General features: G+C 40.8%; 1 protein-coding gene across 3 annotated transcripts; it reads right to left on the bottom strand.

Moving 5' to 3' along the window:
* Positions 1–1,218: 1,218 nt before the first annotated feature.
* LOC137260009 (uncharacterized) lies at positions 1,219–21,608 on the bottom strand. Of its 3 annotated transcripts, XM_067797690.1 has the most exons (23): positions 21,461–21,608; positions 19,445–19,474; positions 16,004–16,033; positions 15,268–15,303; positions 14,474–14,506; positions 13,206–13,235; positions 12,817–12,858; positions 11,858–12,100; positions 11,293–11,319; positions 10,219–10,257; positions 9,120–9,176; positions 8,592–8,627; positions 8,372–8,389; positions 8,112–8,135; positions 7,542–7,580; positions 7,115–7,195; positions 6,713–6,733; positions 5,850–5,870; positions 5,518–5,544; positions 4,791–4,817; positions 3,051–3,985; positions 1,950–2,103; positions 1,219–1,428 (listed from the first exon to the last, which is right to left on the bottom strand). In XM_067797690.1, exons 1-23 carry the CDS (start codon positions 21,492–21,494, stop codon positions 1,421–1,423), a joined length of 1,992 nt encoding a protein of 663 aa, XP_067653791.1. In that variant the 5' UTR covers positions 21,495–21,608; the 3' UTR covers positions 1,219–1,420. The 3 variants fall into 3 exon arrangements, with proteins under 3 accessions (XP_067653791.1, XP_067653790.1, XP_067653789.1); XM_067797689.1 differs by lacking the exon at positions 10,219–10,257 and having other exon boundaries at positions 21,461–21,603; XM_067797688.1 differs by lacking the exon at positions 14,474–14,506 and having other exon boundaries at positions 21,461–21,602.
* Positions 21,609–24,330: the final 2,722 nt, after the last annotated feature.

The raw sequence follows: 24,330 nt of genomic DNA on the forward strand, positions 1-24,330 counted from the left end.
ACACAATGTGACGTTCAAACGTTTTCCATGAGAATGTATTCTTGAAATGGTGTAAACACTGACTACTTCCAAACGTCCTGGCGAAGGACCAGCATCACTGCAGTTAACAATATATTATTTTACTTTTTTTGACAGTGCTTTATGTTTACTTCATATCTGTACATATCCCCGAAAATGCTGAATGGAAATACTTCGACCCAAGCACCGTACTAAAAAGTTGGCTGTGCATGTTTGGTGATATGTAACATGCCATTTTAGGGACGCTACACAGATTGATCCGTGTTCCTTTAACGACATTACTGCTCCTTGGTCTGGTGGACAAAGCACATGACCTCAAAGCGAAGCCCAGCAGTTCAGTTCCCGGACGAGCTGAACCCCTATAATAATGTTTGTAGGTAGCCTGGCGCTTGTTTGGAGTAAGAAGGTCAACACGCGTGGTATTTCGGGTTTGAGTGTGTGGGTTCAGTTTGTCGCCATCTATAGCAATATTCCAATAATGGTACGGCTTGGGACACCATATGGGATTTACACGTTGTCGCCGTGTTGGGAATCGAACCCGGGTCCTCATCGTGCCGATCGAACCCTCTGTTCACTAGGTGAACCCTCAGTCCCTGTTCATCTTGGAGACCCGTGAAGATCCGGGTTAGAATTGGTCTTCAGTAACCCAAGCTTCTCGCAAGAGACGACTAACGGGATCGGGTGGTCAGTCTCGCTGACTTGTTGACCACATGTCTACATATCCCTATTGTATAGATCCATGCGCATGACGTTGATCACTGGATTGTCTGGTCCAGACTCGATTATTTACAGACCGGCACCATTTAGCTGGAATAGTGCAGAATGTGGTTTAAAACTAAACTCACTCACTCACTCACTCACCCGCTCACTCGAGTTATCATACCTTGTCTGACTGCGTTATCGACGTATAACTGAGACAGGAGAGAGACATTAGTGTGATATACATCAACTCATGGGTACGATGCGTGAAGCCCGGGTGTGACACGGACATCGTGGTATTGCTGCAAGCGGCATAAAACCATAATCTACCACTCACTCACTTTACAAAGTACTCTTTTTGAACCGTAAATGGAGTCTACAGAGTTATCTCCTCTTGAAGAACAAATAATTGCGCAATAACAGTTGAGTGACTGAGTTTAGTTTTACGCTGCACTCAGCAATATTCTAGCTATATGGTGACCAATAACAAGTAACACGACATACTATCTACTGAGCTCTTTATTACAACTAAAGAGCAAGCACGCATTCAGTCACCTGGCTTTCATACAAAGCCCACGTTCCGGAGCTTCGAGCTGATCGGTTCATGATCGCGTTGTAGCTGATGCTGTCATTGCCGTGGACATGACGCCATCAACCGACACTGACCCCTGACCCAATCTAATCATGAGGGTTGATTCTGTCATCACCAGCCTGAAAGAAAACACAAAATAAAGTTAAAAGTAAACTAAAGATTGAGGTTAACGAGCATGAATATTACGGGACTTATGATGATATGGAGATTTTACAAGCGCTTTTGACACACACGGGATATTTACATACTTCCGGTACATCACTGCATGAGATCGTGGGAGTAAAACCGAAATGACGTAAATTTCAACTCTGAACTTTTTCAGTGGAACTAGCATATCATATCATTGTACCAGCACATGCCACTACGAGTTTAAAACACAGTAAAGATGGTCGGTGCCATAGTTGTGAGTGTTTTCGATCCCCAGGCCGCAGATTTGGGTTCCACTCCCTGTGGATGAACATGTGACGCACACTTCCGGTCTCCCATTCCGTCACATGCCGAAGATATACGCTCTTTTCCCAATCGATACAATATGTGAAGCAAACTTTTCTGGAGCCCCTTTCATGAGTAATATTGCTCAGAGCGACGTAAAACCATATTCTCTGACACGCTCACTTTCTCCTGTCTACACCAGGCCTACCTCTCTGATTGTTGGCTGGCTGCTGCTGTGGGTTGGGCAGCTGTATTCCGAGTGTTCTGAAGAAGGCTGTTATGGCATCGTTCACAAACTGGGTCCTCTGTGGCGCGGGCATCCTCATCAGTGCCTCGGACAGATGGGGAGCTATTTGGGGATCCTAAGAAAAGGGGAAAACATTAGAAAGGAAGTAAGCTACCACAGCTGTTGGTGATGTTCTGGCAGCCTAAGAGGACGGTGATGTAGCTCAATGTTTCGTTGGTCATGCTAAAGACCTGGGCTCGATTCCTGTCATGGGTACAATGTGTGAAGCCCATTCTGGTGAACCCCGCTGTGATTATTACTAAAAGCGAAGTAAAACTATACTCACTTAGTCGGAAGTAATGTCTATGTTACTACAGAGACTTACTACGGATGAATAGCTTTGGCTGCAAATGCGGTCAAGCCGGATATGATTTCACTTTACGGAAACACCTGTTATGGCGAGGTTTCAGTTATTCATTCAGTATTTATGAACATTAATGTTCAGTCTTTTCCGACCAATGGAACACTCTTTCGGCAGATAACAGAGACTGGTAAATTTTCTGACGTTGCTTTTTTCTTAATTCAAATTATATAATTTTACATATATGAATGAAGCTGGATGTTATTTAATAACATTGGCGAATTTCAGGAAACAAATAATTGGTTAGGAAAATACCCCTTAACTTCGTTAGTCCGGACAGTAGTTCACCCTATGAAATGGATTGTCGAGTGCACGGATTAAGGATTGGTATTTGGTAATGTGTCCATGGCTTAAACTACCGGGGATGGGGGCGCGATGTGGGGTAGCCTAAACGTTAAGGCGCTCTCTCATCACGCCGAACACCCGGGTTGGAATCACCACATTCGTACAGTGTTAGAAGCCCATTTCTGGTGTCCCCCGCCGTGATGTTGCTGGGATATTGGTAAGAGCGGGGTAAAACCAACCTCAGTCAGTGAGTCGGTGGACTACCAGGGATCCAGAATGACAATACTAATAGCAAGGTGGTTCCCGGGTTTAGTGACTAGGACTATCAATTATAATGCATATTTACGTGATCTAAAAATTCTAAATAGTAAACTAACCTGATCTTGAGGCAAGTTTGGCATATTGGCACTAAGTCCTTGTGGCTGTGGCTGTGGCTGTGGCTGTGGCTGTTGAGGGAGCTGCAGTTGAGGAGGCTGAGGTTGAGGCTGGACATTTGGTGGTTGTGGGAATGGAGACTGGGGGAAGTGATTCTGATGGGAAGGAATTTGGGGGATCTGTTGGTTGAATGGGACCTGGGTCGGCTGTGGCTGAGATGCAGGCTGTGGCTGATGTTGCTGTTGCGGCTGTTGCGGCTGTTGTGGTTGTTGTGGCTGTGGCTGGGGAGGTGTAATCTGGAAGGGATCCTTTCCCCATGGTGCAGCGTTCTGTATGCTGGGGTCGGGGAAAGGCAGTGGTGCTTTAGCTGGGGCAGGTCCAGGGCGTGCCCATCTGTTGCCTCGTGGAGGTTGGGGGGATGGGGGGACAAAGTGATGTCCGTTGCTAGGGCCATGACCTTGGGGTCGTCCATTTCCCATTGCTCCGGATTTGGGACCTGCATTTGGCATAAGGCTAGCAATATTTCCCATCAGGTTTTGCATATTGTTCCCACCATTGTTAGGATTACCGTTCATAGGATTTCCCATACCGTTCATTGGATTTCCCATACCGTTCATTGGGTTTCCCATTCCTCCTGTCGGGTTGCCCATACCGTTCATAGGGTTTCCCATACCGCCCATTGGGTTTCCCATACCGCCCATTGGGTTTCCCATACCGTTCATAGGATTTCCCATACCGCCCATTGGGTTTCCCATACCGCCCATTGGGTTTCCCATACCGTTCATAGGATTTCCCATATTGCCCATCGGGTTTCCCATACCACCCATCAGGTTTCCTAGAGCAGCTAGGGGATTTGCCATCGCTCCCATGGGATTCTGACCACCATTCATCGCCGCCAGCATTCCCATCATGCCGATCTTGCGAGGCCCAAGAATTTCTGAAAACAGAGTGAGTGAGTTTAGTTTTACGCCACTTATAGCAATATTCCAGCAATATCATATCGGTGTATGGCAAGTGTAGCGCTGCTTTGAACGCAGTATCACCGTGTATCTGCTTGCCGTTGGAGTGAGTGAGTTTACTATCACGCCGCTTTCAGCAATATTCCAGCAGTATCACGGCGGAAAAGGACAGAAATGCGCTTCGCACATTGTGCATATGTGAAGAATCGAACCCGGGTCTTCGGCGTGACGTACGAACACTTTAACCATTTGGATCGAGTGTACTTAAATCCGACTGGATTTCAGTTCCTTCAGTGGGCCCAGGGCTGTACTTGTGAAACCCAAATGCATGACAGATCCTAATCGTAGCAAAGTGGGAATCGAACACACGAGACAGTGAGCACGGGCCAAAGACACCTGAAAGGTTAACACGGGCCCAAGACACCTGTACAGTGAGCACGGGGCAAAGACACCTGTGCAGTGAGCACGGGCCAAAGACAGCTGGACAGTGAGCACGGGCCAAAGACACCTGTACAGTGAGCACGGGCCAAAGACACCTGTACAGTGAGCACGGGCCAAAGACAGCTGGACAGTGAGCACGAGCCCAAGACACCTGGACTGTGAGTACGGGCCAAAGACAGCTGGACAGTGAGCACGGGCCAAAGACAGCTGGACAGTGAGCACGGGCCAAAGACAGCTGGACAGTGAGCACGGGTCCAAATAACTGGACATTCCGTTCCCATGGTATATAAATTTACATCAGTGTCAAATCCTGGATATGAAACAAAATCTTTGTTTACTTACTGTCACAAGCAATGTTGCATCCAGCACCTGAAAGTAAATAAAACGTTTATATAAATAATAAACAGTTGTTCTGAAGTGTAATCATACTTGGTATATTAGCTAAACAACTTCGGTTCTTGCTTGTTACAATAGGTGATGTACATGCATAATGTTTTAACTTTCTGGGCTATTCCTTGCCCATTGTTCACCTGACAACACCTGACGAAGGGGCGAGGAATAGCCCAGAAAGTTGTGTAAATAATACAGAAGAAAATGACATCCATAACATTTTGTCTTATATTAACCAGCCTGACTATATTCAGCTAGATTCTAATGAAAGAGAGCTACCTTCTTCTGTGGGACAGTGTCAGGTGCCTGTATATGTTGTCCTCAGTTACACAGATCGCATATTTTCAATATTTTACATGTTTAAAATAATATGCAGCAGGGTTCGGGTAATCCTGGTATTGCCAGACAGACAGGTAATCCTGGTATTGCCCTACGCCCAGACAGCGAATGGGACTTGTCCCAGGAAACACTGCCTAATTATTATTATTATGAACTGAGATGAAGGACAAGGAACGCCAAGTGTCATAACTGGTGGTGACCATAAACCCACGCTTGTAGTAAAGTCCGTATCGGGCACGGGTCTGCGGTTTCAGAAGAGAACTTTAGGGAAATGACGTTTCGGGCATGTTAATGTTTTTTAATGGTAATTTATAGAGATTATACTGTGTAAGCAACTTACCATCAACGAGATCCGAAAACGCACCGGCTGTGAAGAAAATGAAAATACTAATAAGATAAATAATATAATTATCAAAATCACATAAGTTCTGTCTGAATATTTAACCTAATTTACGAAGAATATGGGCTTTGGCTTTACGCCGCCTTGTACAGACAATATGTCGGCCATGCCCCGGAGTGTCCTCAGGCCCTGTGCCTATGAGGTGGACTTGAACTACCAAGGGACGCAACTGCGTCACGTATACCTCTTCATGACCTAAGTCAGGCATGACGGCAACGACTAAACTTGTGAGGAAGAACGAATTAGAAACGTGTGTTGTGGACTTTACTTACCGACTTCTAGTGGGTTCCGGTCTGTAACAAATGAATATAATCATTAATAAATAGTAATTGTGCACGTTGCACGCATGTGTAAGTGTTTTCAGCTGTCAGTAATCAATAAGGTTGGATAAAACCTCCATACTCGGGGTATGGACGATAGTAGGGAACATTATGAATATCAATGTGAAAATTGTGTCATTGATAATATTTTACATTCACTATTTTGACAAAAAATTACATTTACAATTTTGACATAATTTTACATTTTTCCAGTTTACAAACACGGTACTGAATGTTGCGCCTTTATTCGCGTGTCACGGCTGAAATATTGTCGATGTGATGTTAAAATTTGACTTACTCGTTATTTATGTTCACGTCTAAATTAAGTTAGAAAACTGTTTTCTTTGGTAAGGTAATCCATATACACCTGTTGTCACCACTCAACTGAGATGAGGAATACTTTTATTTCTTTCGGACATATTTTCCAAGAGATTTCTCCAATATTTGTCAATCATCAATCGATACGGAGTTAACGATTATCAATCTTAATGATGTTTGTGGATGGTCAGACCAAATGATCGTGAAACTTGAAACAGCTCCTGTCAAGAATTTCATGACTCTGTCTTTCATGACAAACCCGATTATTTACAGACCGCAGCCATTTAGCTGGAATATTGCTGAATGCGGCGTAAAACTAAACTCACTCACTCACTCAAGAATAGTGTCACTGACAGATTCAACTGATAAAATATTGCATATTCATGGTATGCGTTGCACTGTGGTTAAATTCTGGAAATAAATAAAAGAACACCTGTACTTCTATGTGTTCCTTTATTTATTTCTGTGAGTATATAGATATAGACTCGTGTTCTCACCTGCATAGAAGTCGAATGCACCTGAAACGAATAAAGAGGAACATGCATATTTTTGTCCGATTTGCAGTTTAGATGGTGGTGAATAGTTAGTAATGCCAAAGGTTTATGTATGACAACTTCTTTACTATGTAATACGTTTTCATATTTTTAGAACACCTGCCAAACAACTAGCACATCAAGTCACCATGGAGGGATACATTCGTGTAAATGTGTGAACATCATTCATGGCAGACGAAACATTCCAAATGATTCAGTATTAAGTAATTCAGTATTTCGTTAACTTTATGCAACCCCCTTTGTTCGACACAAATCAATTTTTTATCTTCACTTATTTATTTTTATTTATTTATCTTTTTCGTTAATGTCACTGAGATTTCAATGGCGATAGGTGGCGCTACTTACAGGCCCAGGGACCCGAGCCGAACATCTGCTTGTACTCCATGGGGCTGCTTCTGTTCCTGAACCCGGTCACCACAGATACATCTGGAACACAAATACACACACTTTGTCTCAAAATGATCATAGTGGGCTACTTTATTGCTAAACAGTTATCTTTCATTTGTTTTCGAGTTGATCGTGTGCTCAGGTTCGCTGGTTTGATGGACAGTTCAGTGCACCCCAATCATTGGATTGTCTGGTCCAGACTCGACTCACTCACTGAATTCTATAGAAAGTCAACAATTCAGTAAAATCCTGACGTCAACTGATGATACACACCAGCGCCTTGACCATGTACTAGATGCCTGGATATGTGCGCTACATACATATGATATATATGATACATGATATATATGATATATATGATATATATGATATGTTCTATACTCACTTGGGAATCGATGTTTGATGATTGTGTCCAAGGCATCAGCTGAAACAGATAAGAGACAATCAGCCATTGTCCAACCACTGTGTCACAGTGAAACCCCGGCACATTTTACAGGACGAGGTAAACTTCATACACTCTGCGCGTTGAGCTCGACATCTTGTTAATACAGTCCAGATAGTCACTTCAATATTCGAACGTTTCATGAACTGCCAAATAAACTATACACTTTTACATGTGTATAACCACGAATCTTCATTTTCAAAATGTTACTAGACATCTTAAAACAGATGAACAAAAAAGAGCACTACTACAAAACATGCCATTCAATAAACTGGTTTGTTTGTTCTTTGCATTCCCTCTTTTGCAAGGTAGTGATTCGCGACATATTTCATGTCTAAGAGGCAGTTTAATAGACCCGCGGTCAAAAAGTTCACTTTCGACCTGTCCAAACTGGGTTCGAATCCCTACATTTCCATGTCCTGGCGGTCACTCTCACTCACTCACTCACTCACTCACTCACTCACTCACTCACTCACTCACTCACACTACAAATAAGTAAAGCATTATACATACACTGGGCTCCGGTCCCCTTCAATGCTGAAAACATAAACACGATGACGTTAATGAGGCTATATTGAATGCAAACACTTCCATAACACTTCTACATACGATAAATTTACCACTTTTTAATAGTCTACACGTGAGGGCGATACTACATGAACACTTGTATATCATCCCTATTTTAATCCAAAAGGAGACAGTCCATTGTCACGTCATATAGTGATTTACGTCACACAATGAAGTAGTGACGTCAGAGGTCTTTATGTACTCACTCAAGGTAGCGCAGATGTCTGAAACAAAAGAATGTTTGTGTCATGTATTAATGACTATAAGAATCGTCATTATCATTAGTCATCAATATTTCTAAAAAGGCATGAAAGTTTGAAATTTGACGGTATAATTCCTGGCCGTGTTGACATTACGTCACAGCCATGGTTCATTATCTACATTTAACTTTTCTTTTTTGTTTTGTATTTAAATTAAAACACTTACCGTGTATGCTCATGCCCATGAACTGTGTGACCACAGCTGAAATCGGGAAACAAAAGGTTTAAAACATACAGAACACAGTGATAGTGAGTGAATGAGATGATATTGTTCCTTCTGCCTAACAGCACCGCAAAGCGAGCATACACATACACGGAAGAGAACATGCCAAGCCGGAACTCATCATGGATCAGTAAGACTACGGGGACGTTTTCATTGAGCTATAACCATTTTGTTTGTATCGCTTACATTTTTCAGTAAATTTATTAATCGTTGTCTTTGCTTATACAGGCAACGAAACTCTGAATTTGTACACAATGTATGTAATTCAAAACTACAGAAATATTATCGTTCGTGCTGACAAAAAGTTCCAGACAAACTGCGAACCACTGCTGTTATACCTAAAATGAGTACACAGAGACAATGGCCAGCTTAGTCATCAAATCTGGACGGTCAATCGTTTTAAAGTATGTCCCAGTAACACATTGTAGCACTGTGATGACATGACCTTGATGGAAATATGTATATTCATACCTGGTATCGTGGGAGGGACAGTGCCTGTTGCGGTCCCGGAAGCAGGGGGAGTCGGACCTGCAGACAAATATGCACTTCTGAATGAAGCAGAAACAGGAGGGGTGTTCCCAGGGGGATGGGGAACCTGTTGTCTTTTTTTGTTTTTGTTTTTTTTTTTTTTTTTTTTTTTTGGGTTTTTTTATGTATGTGTGTGTTTTGCTTTTGTGTAAGTCCGGTAGGTCGCAAAGCCTTATCGTACTGAGAGTTTGCTCAACCTTTTAAGCCAAAATCATGTGTAAACCAGACTTGTTGTTGTTTTGTTGTTTTGGGGGTTTTTTTTCATAACATCAGATACGCCCCTGCCAATCAAACTGCAGCTGCAAGTTGCTTTGCAGTTTGCGCGTGAAACGACAGCAGGCTGAAGAGTAAAGCATGAAAATTTATAACGTAGAAAAAACGCAAAACAAACGGCATCATTCGTCACACCAAAGACCTAGGTTCGATTCTCTACATGGATGTGCAATGTGTGGAGCCCATTTCTGGGTTTTTTCCACAAGGGTCAAAGTGTACGGTTATTACAGAGAAGGCGAGGTCGTGTTCTTGTGAACCGATAGCAGGACTAAAACAAGACATGGTTCTGTGTTTGGGCCAAACAAGAAGCCACCAAACGTCATTGCAAACAATAAATGGTCATTTCATCAGCATAGGTTTCACGTTTCTATGCTGCTTCCAGTGTCGATCGACGACCTGCAATAACAGCAGCATCTCTTATAACTGAAATGCAAAACCGTCACACAAGGTAATGCACAAAGACGCTTATACGGATGTCATTTTTCCGTTTTGGACTAAAGGTTCATGACGTTCAACTGTGTTGAGAACCTTGGTATGTTTCGGTCAAGTCCAAAGTGCCAAGAGACGTTTTGTCACGCAGAAGACCCGGGTTCGATTCCCCACACGGGTACAATGTGTGAAGCCCATTTCTGGAGTCCCCCGCCGTGATATTGCTGAAATATTGCTATAACGGCATAAAATGTAAAACCGTACTCACTCATTCAGCCCACAAGAAATCTATCTTTAGGCCGACAGTTTAATATTGAAGCTGTTCTGAGACCTCACTTACCAGCTGTTGCGGTCACAGCTGTTTTGGAGCTGGCAGGAACTGTGTAGACAGTATTGAAGATCATGGTAAGCTTGTGATAATAACATTCACGACATAGAGGGTCGTGTTGTCTCACATGCTACAAGAATCTTACTGTTATAAAGCAAATTTAAACAGCTACCTTTGATGATTTCTCAGACTTTAGACAAGGTTTTACCAATAATCGTCAACACAATATGTTTTACAAACTTGTGTTATTTATAAAAAAAAGTATTTATTTAAGAATTATCCATATTTGTTCCTCGTTAAAGTGATCCGTTGAAATTTAACAGCAATACTGAAGAATGAGGGAAAACCCAAATCACTCACTCATACCCTCACAAAGAAAACACGTGAAGCACACAATAACAATCCGCTGTACAGCAGCTGATCTACACACCTTGCTGACAAGAACAGAAGCTGGTAAGCATTACAGGTAGCAGCAACTTGATTCAGATTTGTCAAAGATTGAAAAGTATGTCATTATGGAACTACGTCAAAAACCAACTATTAACAACCACTGTCATGTATGGGAATTTCATAACGAGACGGTAGCATAGCTGGCAGAGCTCACCTTGCTACTGACCATGGTTTAATGCCCACCAGTGGTAATACATCTGAAGCATTGTATTAATGGAATATTGTAAAAGCGGCACAAAAGCACATTCATACAATAAACATCATATGCACACGGCAAGCGCATGACGTCGAGCTGCACATGATTGTTGTATGTACATATAGCTTTAAGGCAGTGGAATATATAGCTCAAGCACACATATACAGATGCTTGAAGCAGTTAATCTGACTGACCTAATCAGAACGCTTGCAGGTGCGTCATACAGATCTGACGCCACACGTTACCTGACTTTCTCCAGCAACCGAAACACCATCAGGTGTCTCACCTTGTCTATATCCCAGAATACTCTACAAGCAGCTTAATTATAAAGGAGGTCGTTAGCCTCGGGTGTAACAAGGCATACATTGAAGACATCCGGTTGCGAACAGTAAGCATACAGTTGCCATGTCTACAGCGCATGCTAACAGTATGAAATTTACCTTGAGGAGGACTGGGCGACATCGGAGCTTGGGGTGTTAGAGTAGAAATATGAGATCAGATCAGTATAGACTAGAAACCATATAAATAATATTCCTGGAAACATTTTTCTACTGTATATTCTTCGCAGTTCACACTGCACACAAACTCACGGTTCCTTGTCGTTGGCGAGAGAGCACCTGTTACTTATCAATCTAAGATCAAGGTCGTTGCATCCATTATGACATTTTGGAGGACTGCGCTGTTGCTGTCTACGTTTTGGAATAAGGAGTGATTCGTTATTACCGAGTTATTCATAACTGATAGCTATCAGTAATAGTGGACTATTCTCAATATTAAATCGTTCCTCATGCATACGTGTTCTGTGTTCGAATGTTCCTGTTACACTGACATGTCGGAATTTCAGTCTCATCAACCACCTGCGAGTGATAACGGCGTTAGCTTCTACTTCCAAACGTTGCATCCATTACAATAAAGACGTTGTCGATCCAAATAACTGCTTTGTCTATACAGACCTTCACTGCCATTTTCCTACAACACTCATGTCACCCTGAGTGTGTAACATACCTTGACCGTTCGGTTGTTGTTGCTGCTGCTGTTGGTGTTGCTGCTGTTGGTGGTGGTGGTGCTGTTGTTGTTGTTGGTGGTGGTGGTGCTGTTGTTGGTGTTGCTGCTGTTGGTGGTGGTGCTGCTGTTGTTGGTGTTGCTGCTGTTGGTGGTGGTGCTGCTGTTGTTGTTGTTGCTGATGTTGCTGTTGTTGTTGTTGTTGTTGTTGATAATGTTGGTGTTGGTGGTGAGGTGATTGAAAGCCTAGCAGTAAGGACACATGTACTAAACGAAAACGTTTAGGATCAGGATTAGGGGTATTGTTTTTTGTCATGCAAAAGGACCCTTGATCCATAACTTATTCTGTTCAGTACATATCATCAAAGTAAGCCACCTACATCTTAACATCTTCATGTGTCGCATCTCTATAAATAAACTCTATACACGTTTGTTGAGTTACACTGTTATTTACAGGTAACCACCAACTGCATAAAGAGTTATCTCCCTTAGCCTCCAGGATGCGCTGGTTGTGTGAAACCAATGTCGAACGAAGTATGTGATGATATACAAAGGAAAGGAATAGTAATCATATCTTATATTCGGCTAAAAATATAATAGATGATTTCTACACTAAAAATGAAAAGTGTGTTATATGTAAAAAAAATAATTTCAATTCTAAAAATGGAACTCGTGGAAAATGTAAATTATGGTTGCAATACTTGAATTGAAATCATGTCAAACGTAATGAATGATTTCTACAATAAGAGGGAAATCATGTAAAATGTAAAGAACGATTTCTATACTAAGATGGAAATCATGTAAAATGTAAAGAACGATTTCTATACTAAGATGGAAATCATGTAAAATGTAAAGAACGATTTCTACACTAAGATGGAAATCATGTAAAATGTAAAGAACGATTTCTACACTAAGATGGAGACTACTGCAAGGCCTATAGCGGGTGTCCTACGCTGACTTACCCTGTCTGTTAGACGGTAGTTGCGGCTGAGGGTGTTGGAAACCTACATAATTATACAAGTTGTAAAGAGTGAAAGGCATGTCGACTCTCGACTAATGATCCATAAGCTTCATCAAAGACATCAAGAATACTGAACAACTGCTATTGATAATTGTATTGTTGTATGTGAAGTTACACAGATACACCAGACTGTGTTAAGAATCTCGGCACCTCAAAGAACTTTGGAATCAGAATAAGAAGTTCAATGTTATGTACCCGGGTTAATGTATTGCAGAACACGCCTTTAAATATTTATTGCACGTTGCGTAAAATACACGTGCAAATGAGCAGAGCAAAAAACTGAAATGATCGGGTGTGGATGAGGAATGACCAGCCAATACACAAACTTACCATTGAATCGGTTTGATGGTTCTGGAAAACCTATGTTGAAAATAATCACATGTTAGACCCGTGAAAACATTACGTCATACCTAAATACCAGTCATACAGAACAGTTAATAATATACAGGCTCTCAAAGGAATAGGAATGCAAGCATGTTCATGTAGGTGAAACTGATATTAAGTATACTGAAAGTATATTTTGTCTGTATAAGTTTAAGAATGTCATAACTGTCAGGGTATTTGCTAATACTTAGAAACGCATCTTTATACAGAAGCTTGTCATAATGCCCCCAGTCATTTTAAACACAAGCCCCTTCGATGTAAATAGCTGCGTTGAACATGGCGGAGTTGTGTCCCCTGACTGTTCAAGACAATACCATGTTGCATATAGAAGACATTGTGGAATGACAAGTCGTGATGAACTATTGCCGGCAGCGGGATTACACCCAACTCGACGTCTTCTAGTGACGGGATAAAACAGAGTACAGGGCTAACTGAAGCATACTATCTAAGCAGATATATTGAGGTATGCCAGCACGGGAGAAGAACTATGGGTTAAATACTGTCTAATGCTGAACCACAACCGTAGATACACTGGAAATAAGTTTTCAAAGCTAGTCAGTGGATAATATTCTAATAATATATGGTACGATATAGATAATAATTTATGATATTATATCAACGATAATCTAATTGTTAATATATGCTACAATATATATAATGACACTATACATGACCATTAGGAATATTAATCTAAAATATATGGTGAATGTGAGTCTTCATGTGCCCCAATTACCCTGTAACTGCAAATTTCATCCTTGGTAACTCTTGACAAATTTCATTCAGCTGAGTTACTTCCCTTAGCTCTATCGGGATGGGCCAAACTCGCCATTTTACTTGTTCAGTCACTCATTTATATTTTCACCACTGTGTTGCCTTCACCACCCAATGACAGTTGTTTTGCTGGATAATTGGGTCTGGCTACTCTCCGGTGTTGACAGCTACATATTTTCACCGACACCACGGGGAACGATGGGGTAGTTCGTCACGCGGAACACCCGAGTTCGATTCCAATTTCTCGTGACCCCGTCGTTATATGGTTTCAATATTGCCAAAAGCGGCGTGAAAGTAAACACTCACTCACTCACTCCAACACCAAGCAGATACATCAGGATAATAGTGTCGAAAGCAGCGCTACGTCTATATATACAATACATGGGCGTATAACACTATGTCTCATTATTCAAGCTTACTGGATGTTGGTGTGTATAACTTACGGTGCATATTCCACGGCGAGTATTCCTGAAATACTGTACAATTGTACAATAAAATTGTCCTGTTGCAAAACCTCCTTAATCTAATCCTTACTATAGACAGAACGGCGTTATGTGTGCAGCATTGGTGTTTATGTACAATACTTTGATAGCCTAATCCTTTAGCCATTAAAGCGTATGGTGACTATTCCTGAAACTACGACAGTGTTCTCTGTCTGAGATTCAGATGCACGAGGAATGTTAGACGTCACAATACGGACACTATGACACTATTGTCTTTGTCGCTCTCTCTTGATATAACGCCAGTATTACATATTATTCCTCTCGGGCTGCCACACCCTACATGACATCTACATGACACCGGTTAATATAATTGTATAGTTTCGAAAAGTTTGGCCTGATAATACAAATAATATTGCAATGAATCTTTCCATTTGTGAAAATATAGCATGGCCCCGGTTTACCTATCAATTCTTCCTGATTAACAACAATTCGCAACTTGTCCAATAAATATACAGATCCTCACCAACCCATGCTTCTCGTAAGAGGCGACTAACGGGATCAGGTTGTCAGGCTCGCTGATTTGATTGACACATGTCTTCGTGTCCCGATGCTCATGCCGTTGATCACTGGATTGTCTGTTCCAGATTCAGTTATTTACAGCTACCATATAGCTGGGACATTGCTATGTGCGGCGTAAAACACATTCACTCACTAATGACACAAGATTGCACTGACATAATTAACTAAAAAATCATGGAAGATGAATAAGAACTATGTATTTAAATGTCACCAACCTTGATTGGGTTTGAAAGCGGCTGTCATTGGGTTTCCTGAAGAAACAGATTAAAAAGACGATACAGTGATGTCTGGTGTAACAATGGTGATGAGAGACATCCGTATACCATTTACGAAGCGAGTGAAAAACACATTCCACAAAGAGGAGGATTCTGTTTTTAACTATTCATTTATAATCATGTATGCTGTTGCGAACGTATGGATTTGACCGACTTTATTTCACACGGCTATTCGACACCACTCGCCCCTTTCCGTAACCACTATTCGGCTGGTTCCGGAAAAACATGAGCTGGTCACAAATGGAACACGAAGTTTCTGAATATGTTCTTACCAAAATCATCATTTACCCGATGTCGGGGTAAACCTACACTCAGAAACACCACATTCCGGAGGGTGAACCAGTTGATATGTACAAAGTTTCGCCTTTATGTGTAGCATATCTAAATGTCATTCCAAGACTCTAATGTGAATGTGTACTGAGTTACAGTATGTAATCTTGTCAACATACAACGATCTGGCTTCACCGTGGGTCTGACATATATACCACGAGCGGTAGACGGTTAACACCTATAAACACATCTCATGTAGTAGGTAGTAATGGTTATGACCGCACAACTGAGTCTGGGAGTGCGGGTTCGAATCCTAGGTGGGACTCAACCCAACAAAAGTACGAAGCTGTAGTTTTACTGAGACCGTGCATCATGTGTTAGAGTGTATAATGACGTGTGTACTCACCGGGGGCAAGGATGCGAAAGTTGTTAGGTCCTGAAGAATAGAAAAACAATTGCTATTGTCATGAGATAAATGGAGCATATTTCCACAACAAACTCTGGATACTTTCTAATACAAGAGTCTGTGGTTTTAACAAAGGTACATTGTGGAATGGAAATCGCTTTATTGAATTACGCTCGTCTTGCATCTTGAATCAATGGAGATGTCAACACTACACCAATGTACGTGTCAGCGTAACAACATATGACCTAAACCCATTCTTCCCTTAAAAAAGGCAAATATATATTCAGGTCAGTTTTTATCAAAACACGTCAAAGTATAACTTCACAGACAGCTATGTGACATTACGATTTCATACGACAACGCGGAAGCTGTGACAAGGGTCTGGCCAATACTGCACCAAAACCCCGCCCTTTCAGTTATCAGCCAATCAGAAAACAGCATCAATTAATAACAGTGGCCCATCTGAATAGCAGAAAGGTAAAAATACACTGCCTGACTAGCCAATCAAACAACGTCCTACCTTCACTGCCATTCTGATCACACTGCTAAAATTTGCATACAGAATGAAACAAATAGTTAACGTGTCTTTATTTCAATATGAATATGCTCATGCAGTGATAAAGTCCATCTTCCAAGATTCCTGTACTCTCAGACAAACAAAGGCACCAGGTCATTAGGATGCCAGGAAACTGACAGTGTTATTAAAGGGATACTCCGGGGTTGCTATCAATTTATTGTTGTGATGCAGCTTCAACGGGGAAAGAAAAGGTTTCAGGTACATACGCAGATATTTTCTATGTTTGCATCAGGATGTGAGATGAATAACAACCATAAAGTGACATAAAGGAGTATGGAATATCCACAATTTACCTTTTAAACAAATATTAAGACATGTTTAGCTTTAAACTGGTTTAATCTGAAATACTGACAAACTTTATGGACACGCATTTCTGTTAATCTTTATTGTACTTCCGAACTCTTTGCCACTCAAAGAAGAGAGTTTAGTTTAACCAAATTCACGCTAGGACATTACGTGCATTAATAACTTGTATCTCTTATGTTATCACATATACAGGTGAGGATAGTCATGTTTTATGTCAGATATCCCGGTAAGTTCACATAACTGTGATGACTGAGACAGGTGAGTGACACACTCTGTGTTTAATTGTTCTGCATTTGGATGTTGTTATTTGTAGTCATCGTGATCGTGATGACGTTAAGATGATGATATATCTGATAACTGTGATGTACCCTCTGACACCAGTAAGCCTGTGTGTCACACTCCAGGCAGGTGTCGCTTTATGTAGGTTTATGGTAACACTGACGGAAGTCACATGCCATTAACATAAAATAGGACACGATTATCAGGCCTCGATTTTTTTAAACAAACTTAAGTCTGAGTTTTGGCTTAACTTAGAGTCTTTACTCAAATATGATAAAACACATTTCCCACAATGTACTGAAATTAACATCAGACTCCAGAATAGTAGGCAGAATGAGTTTTGTGAATATATTGCCTAAAATGTTTGGGCATTTTTATTTTATAATGCAGTTGAGTTAAAACTGAGTGAGAGAGTGAGTGAGTTGAGTTTTACGCCGCACCCAGCAATATTCCAGCTATATGGCGGCGGTTTGTAGATAATCGAGTCTGGACCAGACAATCCAGTGACCAACAGCATGAGCATCGACCTGCGCAAATGAGAACCGATGACACGTGTCAGCCAAGTCAGCGAGCGATCCCGTTAGTCGCCTCTTACGACATGCGTGGGTTGCTGAAGGCCTGTTCTACCCCGGGACCTTCACGGGGCGAGTTAAAATTGAACGTAAAGTACACAACTGTTGACTAACTGTTGGTAACGTACAACATTGCTCAGTAAGATAGGTGTTAAATTGTTAAATCTAATTATCAGGTGTGTAAATGTAGGCACGTTGAAAGTATACTCCCGAACGTCTTCAGATGCTACTTCAGAAAAACTGGATCTTTGAAAGTGAAATACCACAGTAATATTTTTTTGCATGGTTTTCTTTTTGTTTTGTTTTTTTTCACAAAGAATAATCAGAGCTCTGAACATGAGTTAGTAAGTGAGTTAAAATCCACAGTCGCATTGGCAGTCTGAACATGAAGGACGAAGTGCTGGCTGGAACTATTATTTTCGTTATTATTACTCTTGTTGAAGTACAGTACAGTACCATTTTGTGATTACACAGTGAGAGGAGTTTAGCTGTTAGATACTACCTAAGTGTCATATTACAACAAGAAACTATGAGAACAGCTTTTGCTTTAAAACCTTACATGCCAGTTAACCTATAAATGTATGAATATACGTCCTCAACATACTTTTTTGTCAGGAGTTAGACCCAGCCTGTGAATTATAGCAGGGAGCACCTTTTCTGAAGCATCTATCATGACAACGACGAATTCTATAGATGCCAAGGTTTGGATTGTTTTAAAGCAGACATCGTGTCATGTCAAAAATCCCTTTTGTGAACCACTCGAACTTTAAATTTTATATGCTCACAAATAATTTCGATAATTTTGTAATCATAGAAAGTTTACAATTTCCTAAATTTCATACAAAAACATCATCTTTATTGGCGGACTATAAAATGACCGACTGGAATACTACCTTGTCTCGAGAGATAAAATGTCAAAACGCACGTAAATGTGGATGCTACTTTTATTTATGTGACATCATGCATGATTTATGTATCAGTGTATGATGAGACCAGTGATCACGTGACGTAGCAGGTTGTCCTAACTGCTAAACTGCCGTCATGGTTAGCGGAGATGGTGCTGTGAGTGTCTTACAGAGATCTGTCTTACAAAGGCATTCACTAACCATGGCGATGGTTGAGAATATACAAGTAGATTGAATATGATTGATGTGTTTTACGTGCATAACCTTTAAATGCCCCATAGTCTCACGACACAAGAAGGGCAACTAGTCCTGCCATTGATCAATGTCTGATATACACCTGAAGCACATAGAACGGTTGTGTGTTACACTGGGATTTCATAAAGTATGTTCTGGCTGTCACGTTTATAACTTTGCTAAGAATTGTGAGCGATTGTTTGTATATGACCCGGTAAGATATAATCCTTACATATCACCCATATCACGACTAACAAGACGTCCAAGACGTGTGTGGACATGTATCTTTTCCAATTTAAAGTCAGGGTGTTAGTATTGGCCACCTTGATTTACATAATGAGTTCGTGAAGGTGGAACATTGACTTTGAAGGTAGATCAGCTAAAACAGTTATGTCACACTGCAGTGTTTACGGGTACCAATGTTTTTCTTTACACTTACATGGAACAGATTGTCAAGTGCACTAAAGAGACATACAACAATCAATAAGAACATTGACGTAGCTAATGTCGAGTATGAAGTTTCAGTACATTCCGTACTGTATAAACAGAAAGCACGAAGATGACGTACCTTGTGAGAAGACATGACAGAAAAGTCCAGCTGAAACAACGAGAAACAATCATATAAATAGTTGTACAGGGTAGTTATAAACACCAAATACTTATGTTTGTGAGGGTATCGATATGTTTCACAATATACAAAGAACAATTAGTCATCAGTTATGGTTTGGGGTAGATTATTTATTTAAACAAGAAGCTTCTGTTTCGCAAAACGCGACAATCAGTCTTAAGATTATTTCATACGTAGAAAAAGTGTTCAATTTCATTGCCAGTCAATGTTTCTAATGGATACTCAAATATCAGACACTCTAACGTGCGTGTATGTACTTATTGGTTTGCTGTTCATACCATGACTTAAATGAATTCTGCTCAACAACCTTCTTAGCCTAAGGTACGTGTGGCAGCCTAGTGGTCAAAGCGTCCGCTCGTCATGCCGAAGACCCAGGTTCGATTCCCAATATGTGTACAATGCAAGGAGCTCATTTTTGTTGCCCCCATGACATAAATCTGTTAATTTTCAAAATGTAGTATGATCACATGTTTACGTTAACTCGTAATTTTACAAAACGTTTATGACCGGAGCCAATTGCGTTTAATAGCCTTCTCTCAAAGTCAACGCAGTTAATAGCATTTCATTTAAATCACTTCACATGAAATCAACTTCCAACTTCCTACACTTGGACCCAGTAGTGTCGAATTCGGATGAGTCGAACCGATCGACAGATCCCACTAGTTTTTGTGATACTAATCATTATTTGACCAGCGATATGCCTAGCACTTATCACATGAATTTTCTGTTATTTCCAACAGTGAGTGAGTGAGTGAGTTCAGTTTTACTCCGATTTTAGCAATATTCCATCAAAATATCGACATCGGACACCATAAATGTGTTTCACATACTGTACCCATATAGGGCCTTACCAGTGAACGCTTTAACCGCTAGGCTACCCCACCGCCCCAGTCTCCAACATATTTTGTTGATTGACATATACAAGTCTAAAACTGACTTGATACATAAAACTGAAAGCAACATCGCATTTCCTTCAAAAATACTTTCTGTCAGATATCCCACTGCAAAAGCAGACTGAATTAAATTAAATGTAAAGACTGTATAAGGACACATGTCTCACTACCTGGCGGACAGACGGACTTCCGGAAACGTCAGATGTCCCAGACAGATTTCAGAAATCTTGACAACTTAAGGGACCATTTAGACAGAATGATAGGACGTGTAGGCTTTTTGCTGTGTGGTAAAATATTTCTCCTGCGCATATGGGTCATTAGTCGGCCAGACCAAAACAGTTGAAAGGTTCTGTGTATAAATAGCATGGAAGCGGAAAAGATGTTCTCGTGTATATATATACGAGCATAATTCCGCATAATATATGACCACACCTTGTAAGGTTGTACCGTGTGGGGTGTAATCTGAGTTGGGGGTTTTTATGCTTAAGTGACATAAAGACCGCTAGGAAAAACTGCACAGAATGATCGTTGGAGATGTGTAGGTATTTTACACACTTATATTAGTTTTTAATACAGTAACTCGCGGTAGAATAAGGGTTTCGCATGAACATAACGGTGGTCGAAACAATATGTCTCTGCAGCCATTCGAGTCCGAACAGCAGTTCGTGAAGTGGAAATGCAGTTCCGAGATTATATGCTTCCAAGGAGAAAGTGCTGCAGCCTGGGGTTGATTTGTTTCTGTCCTATGCATAATTTATTCGAAATGAGTGACAAGACTTTGGCTATAACGAATACAACTTAGCTATCACCGGATTTTACAAAATACAGTAGAATATAGTATACAATATGCTATTAACAGCAAAACTGAGGAACCTATATAAGTGTGTGTGCGCATATACTGTTGTACATAACAACACTGATTCCATTTAACGACAGGGATATGGAAGTTATGGAGTTTCAGTGTGTGCATATATTGTTGTTCATAACAGGACAGATTCCACTTAACAACAGGGATATGACAGTTATTCAAGCCCCGTGTTTGTGTACACACTACTGTACTTACCGAGAAGGGTTAGACTGTTCGTAAGCCAAGACATGGTAACGGTGTTGCCCTCTGTCCGATGCCGATTCACAATGACCGTCTCAGCGTCTGGAGGGGACTTTGTTAGAAGCTGGAGGTAGCCTGGGGCGCCGTTTCTGTCCCTGTCGTTCTATCAAACGGGACAATTTATGGGTCCGGTGAATACGGGCTGACTCCTCATCCATCCTGGAGATGTCGCTGTCCTCGGTGTACAGAAACAACCTGTGTTAGCTGCTGAAGGGTGTTACGTAACAGGCTAGAAGTACAGCGCTTGACTATGAACATCTATGTTCCCCTGGCGAATGCATATGTATTGTCGATTGTTGTCATTATACAATGGCATTGATGGAACTGCTAATGTCACTGAAGGAACTTACATCATATTTGATAATACAAATAAACCACGGCCAGGTATGACTACTTCAGAGTGATAACGTATGTATACTACCCGACCTTTCTTAGGAATATCACATACTTTCCATGATAGAAAAGCGATCCTCAAATTTATAAAGTTTATATTCAATAGGAAAAACGTGTGATTACCCTCTGTAACCGTTAGGTGAGTGAGCCGAATTTTATGTTGCACTTAGCAATGTTACAGCTCTATGTCTGTAAATACCCGAGACTCCAGACAATCTTTTGATCGACAGCATGAGTATCGGTCTACGCAATTAGGAACCGATGACATGTGCCAGCCTTGTCAGTAATCGTAATGGGAAAACAGTGTTTGACATCATGAGTTTCGGGTTTGATCGAAAGAAAATATTATATCTTTGTGCACAAGTTATCTCGCATTACATTTTACCGTAAGCACCTGTGGCTTTGACATATTTGGTACTCCTAATATACAAACGCATTGTACCCAGGTGAGAAATGGAACGCGGGGGGTTCCGGGTGACGAGCTAACTCTATAAGCCGTAGCCTACCACCTCCTTTAAAACAAAACACACGATGATAATGTTTTACAAAACAAGATAGAGATCGAGAAAAACGGCAATAAGACGTACACCTCTGTCATCACTGAAACAAACAAATGGCTGGAGTAGACTGAGCACCTGCGATAAATTATCACGGGCATTAAGCGTTATAAACTATGGGAACGTGTTCATAAATAGAATAAAACCAATTCCTAATGCATAAGAAATCTCTGAAAAAAGGCAGAGACGTTTGTACAAGTATGACTATATAATGAGCATGTATTTGTGACTCAGTATAGCGATTTTTATACCCAGCGTTTCCTGGTTCACGACATAAACACATGCAAAGGCGTTTCAGTTATTCACTTTAAAAACACATTCCAGGTTAAAATAGAGCCGAGGATTCGTCATTAGTCTTGACATGCCAGGGGTGATATTTGATTAAAGCAGGTGTAATGTAGTAATTAATTACTATTCCTATCTCATATGGCGTCTAAACGTGTAGAACTTCATCGTTTTATATTAATTATGATTGTTTTGCTTTACATGTAAGCGTTGAATCCATTCAGATACCCACGTTGGGCATAGTTGATTGGGACATGTTTAAAGACTCTCAACGTTCGCTTAATGATACCGAACCCACTAAAATGGAGCTGTACTACACGACCGAGCATGTGCAAACTGTCCTATATTAAAACCTCTGAAAAATAGGAACTGTTTTAACTGTTCAAACCAGTCTTGAGATGAACTACACGCATTTGTAATTTGTCCCGTGTTTTCCACAGAATGTGAAAGCCTTTGATACATCTGTCAACATTTGTGGGATGATTTTAGTGTTATACTTGTTCGTGATAAATTTATCCTCGTTTTAAGGTTACCAGATATTGTGTCCAATACAGCTCTTATACAGTTTTCTAATACATGTTGTACCTCAACATGTTCACATATAACATTATGAGTGGCTAAGTTTACCTTGCGTCGTCTCTCATAAATTGCTGGGGGATTCGTTGTGTACCTCTGTTTTAACTTTAGCATTGTTTATAATGTTTCATGAATGTGCTTTGAAGTACACAGGTGAGACGTTAGATCAATTGTTTGATTGGTACGACAACAAACATGAACAATTGTCAGCAGGTAAGGATCCAGTGGGTGTTTAGACCAAATTTAAAAGCAGTCAAGGAAGGAACGCGTCTGAAGGGAAGAGAGTTCTACATCACAGAACCAGGGTACCTGGAGGATCTGGCACCAAATGTCTACAACTTGTAGAAAGAAAAATTAATCTGTCATCTAAACGAAGGATTTTGGGAGGTTAATACATATAAATCTACTTTGAATGTGTGGAAGTTCCATATGATTTGCTAAAATGTTAGCAGTACTTAGATATTGTTCGGAAAAAAGGTCAATGTGAAATTTTAATGTGTTCCATCGAAAGACTTAATCACCTGGATATAGTAGTATCGGCTGCCATTGTTGTGTCTGACCATGGCCTCCGGGCTTCAGGTACGTTTTAACGATAATCTTTTAATCCAGGTCAGATGCACGTGACCGCCGTGTCAAGGTGTAAGATTAAACGATCAATTTATCACATAACCATGACATTGTCTTTTCAAGCCTCAGCTAGGCAGGCTTGAAACAATGGACGTCATTATTACGGGAGACTGTGGCAGGTAGACACATATGCTGTTTTCGTTGGGGTAGTAAATCAACTGATGAAAGCACTTAGCTATTGACATCCTGCATATTCTGCAGCAAGATCGCTCGATTTGAGAGTTTTGTTGACCGGAGGACGGTTTGTTTGGTTTTGCCTTTAGAAAGCGGAAAGGCTAGCCAATGCATGCATATGTTTAACGTATGAAGCAAAATGTAACTGTAGAACTGTATCTGGCTTTACCATATTGTCCGTGAACACATGAAATGTTAATGGTAATGGCTGTT

Source organism: Haliotis asinina, chromosome 13 (genome assembly GCF_037392515.1).
Source record: "Haliotis asinina isolate JCU_RB_2024 chromosome 13, JCU_Hal_asi_v2, whole genome shotgun sequence".
Classification (NCBI taxonomy): Eukaryota; Metazoa; Mollusca; class Gastropoda; order Lepetellida; family Haliotidae; genus Haliotis; species Haliotis asinina.

What these genes read in the sequence shown, in the direction of transcription:
- LOC137260009 (XM_067797690.1), bottom strand. Translation starts at nt 21,494, where the DNA reads ATGTCTTGGCTTACGAACAGTCTAACCCTTCTCG. An exon ending in CTGTCATGTCTTCTCACAAG is followed by an intron (nt 16,034 to 19,444) that starts GTACGTCATCTT and finishes TCTATTCTTCAG; the next exon opens with GACCTAACAACTTTCGCATC. An exon ending in CTTTCGCATCCTTGCCCCCG is followed by an intron (nt 15,304 to 16,003) that starts GTGAGTACACAC and finishes CTGTTTCTTCAG; the next exon opens with GAAACCCAATGACAGCCGCT.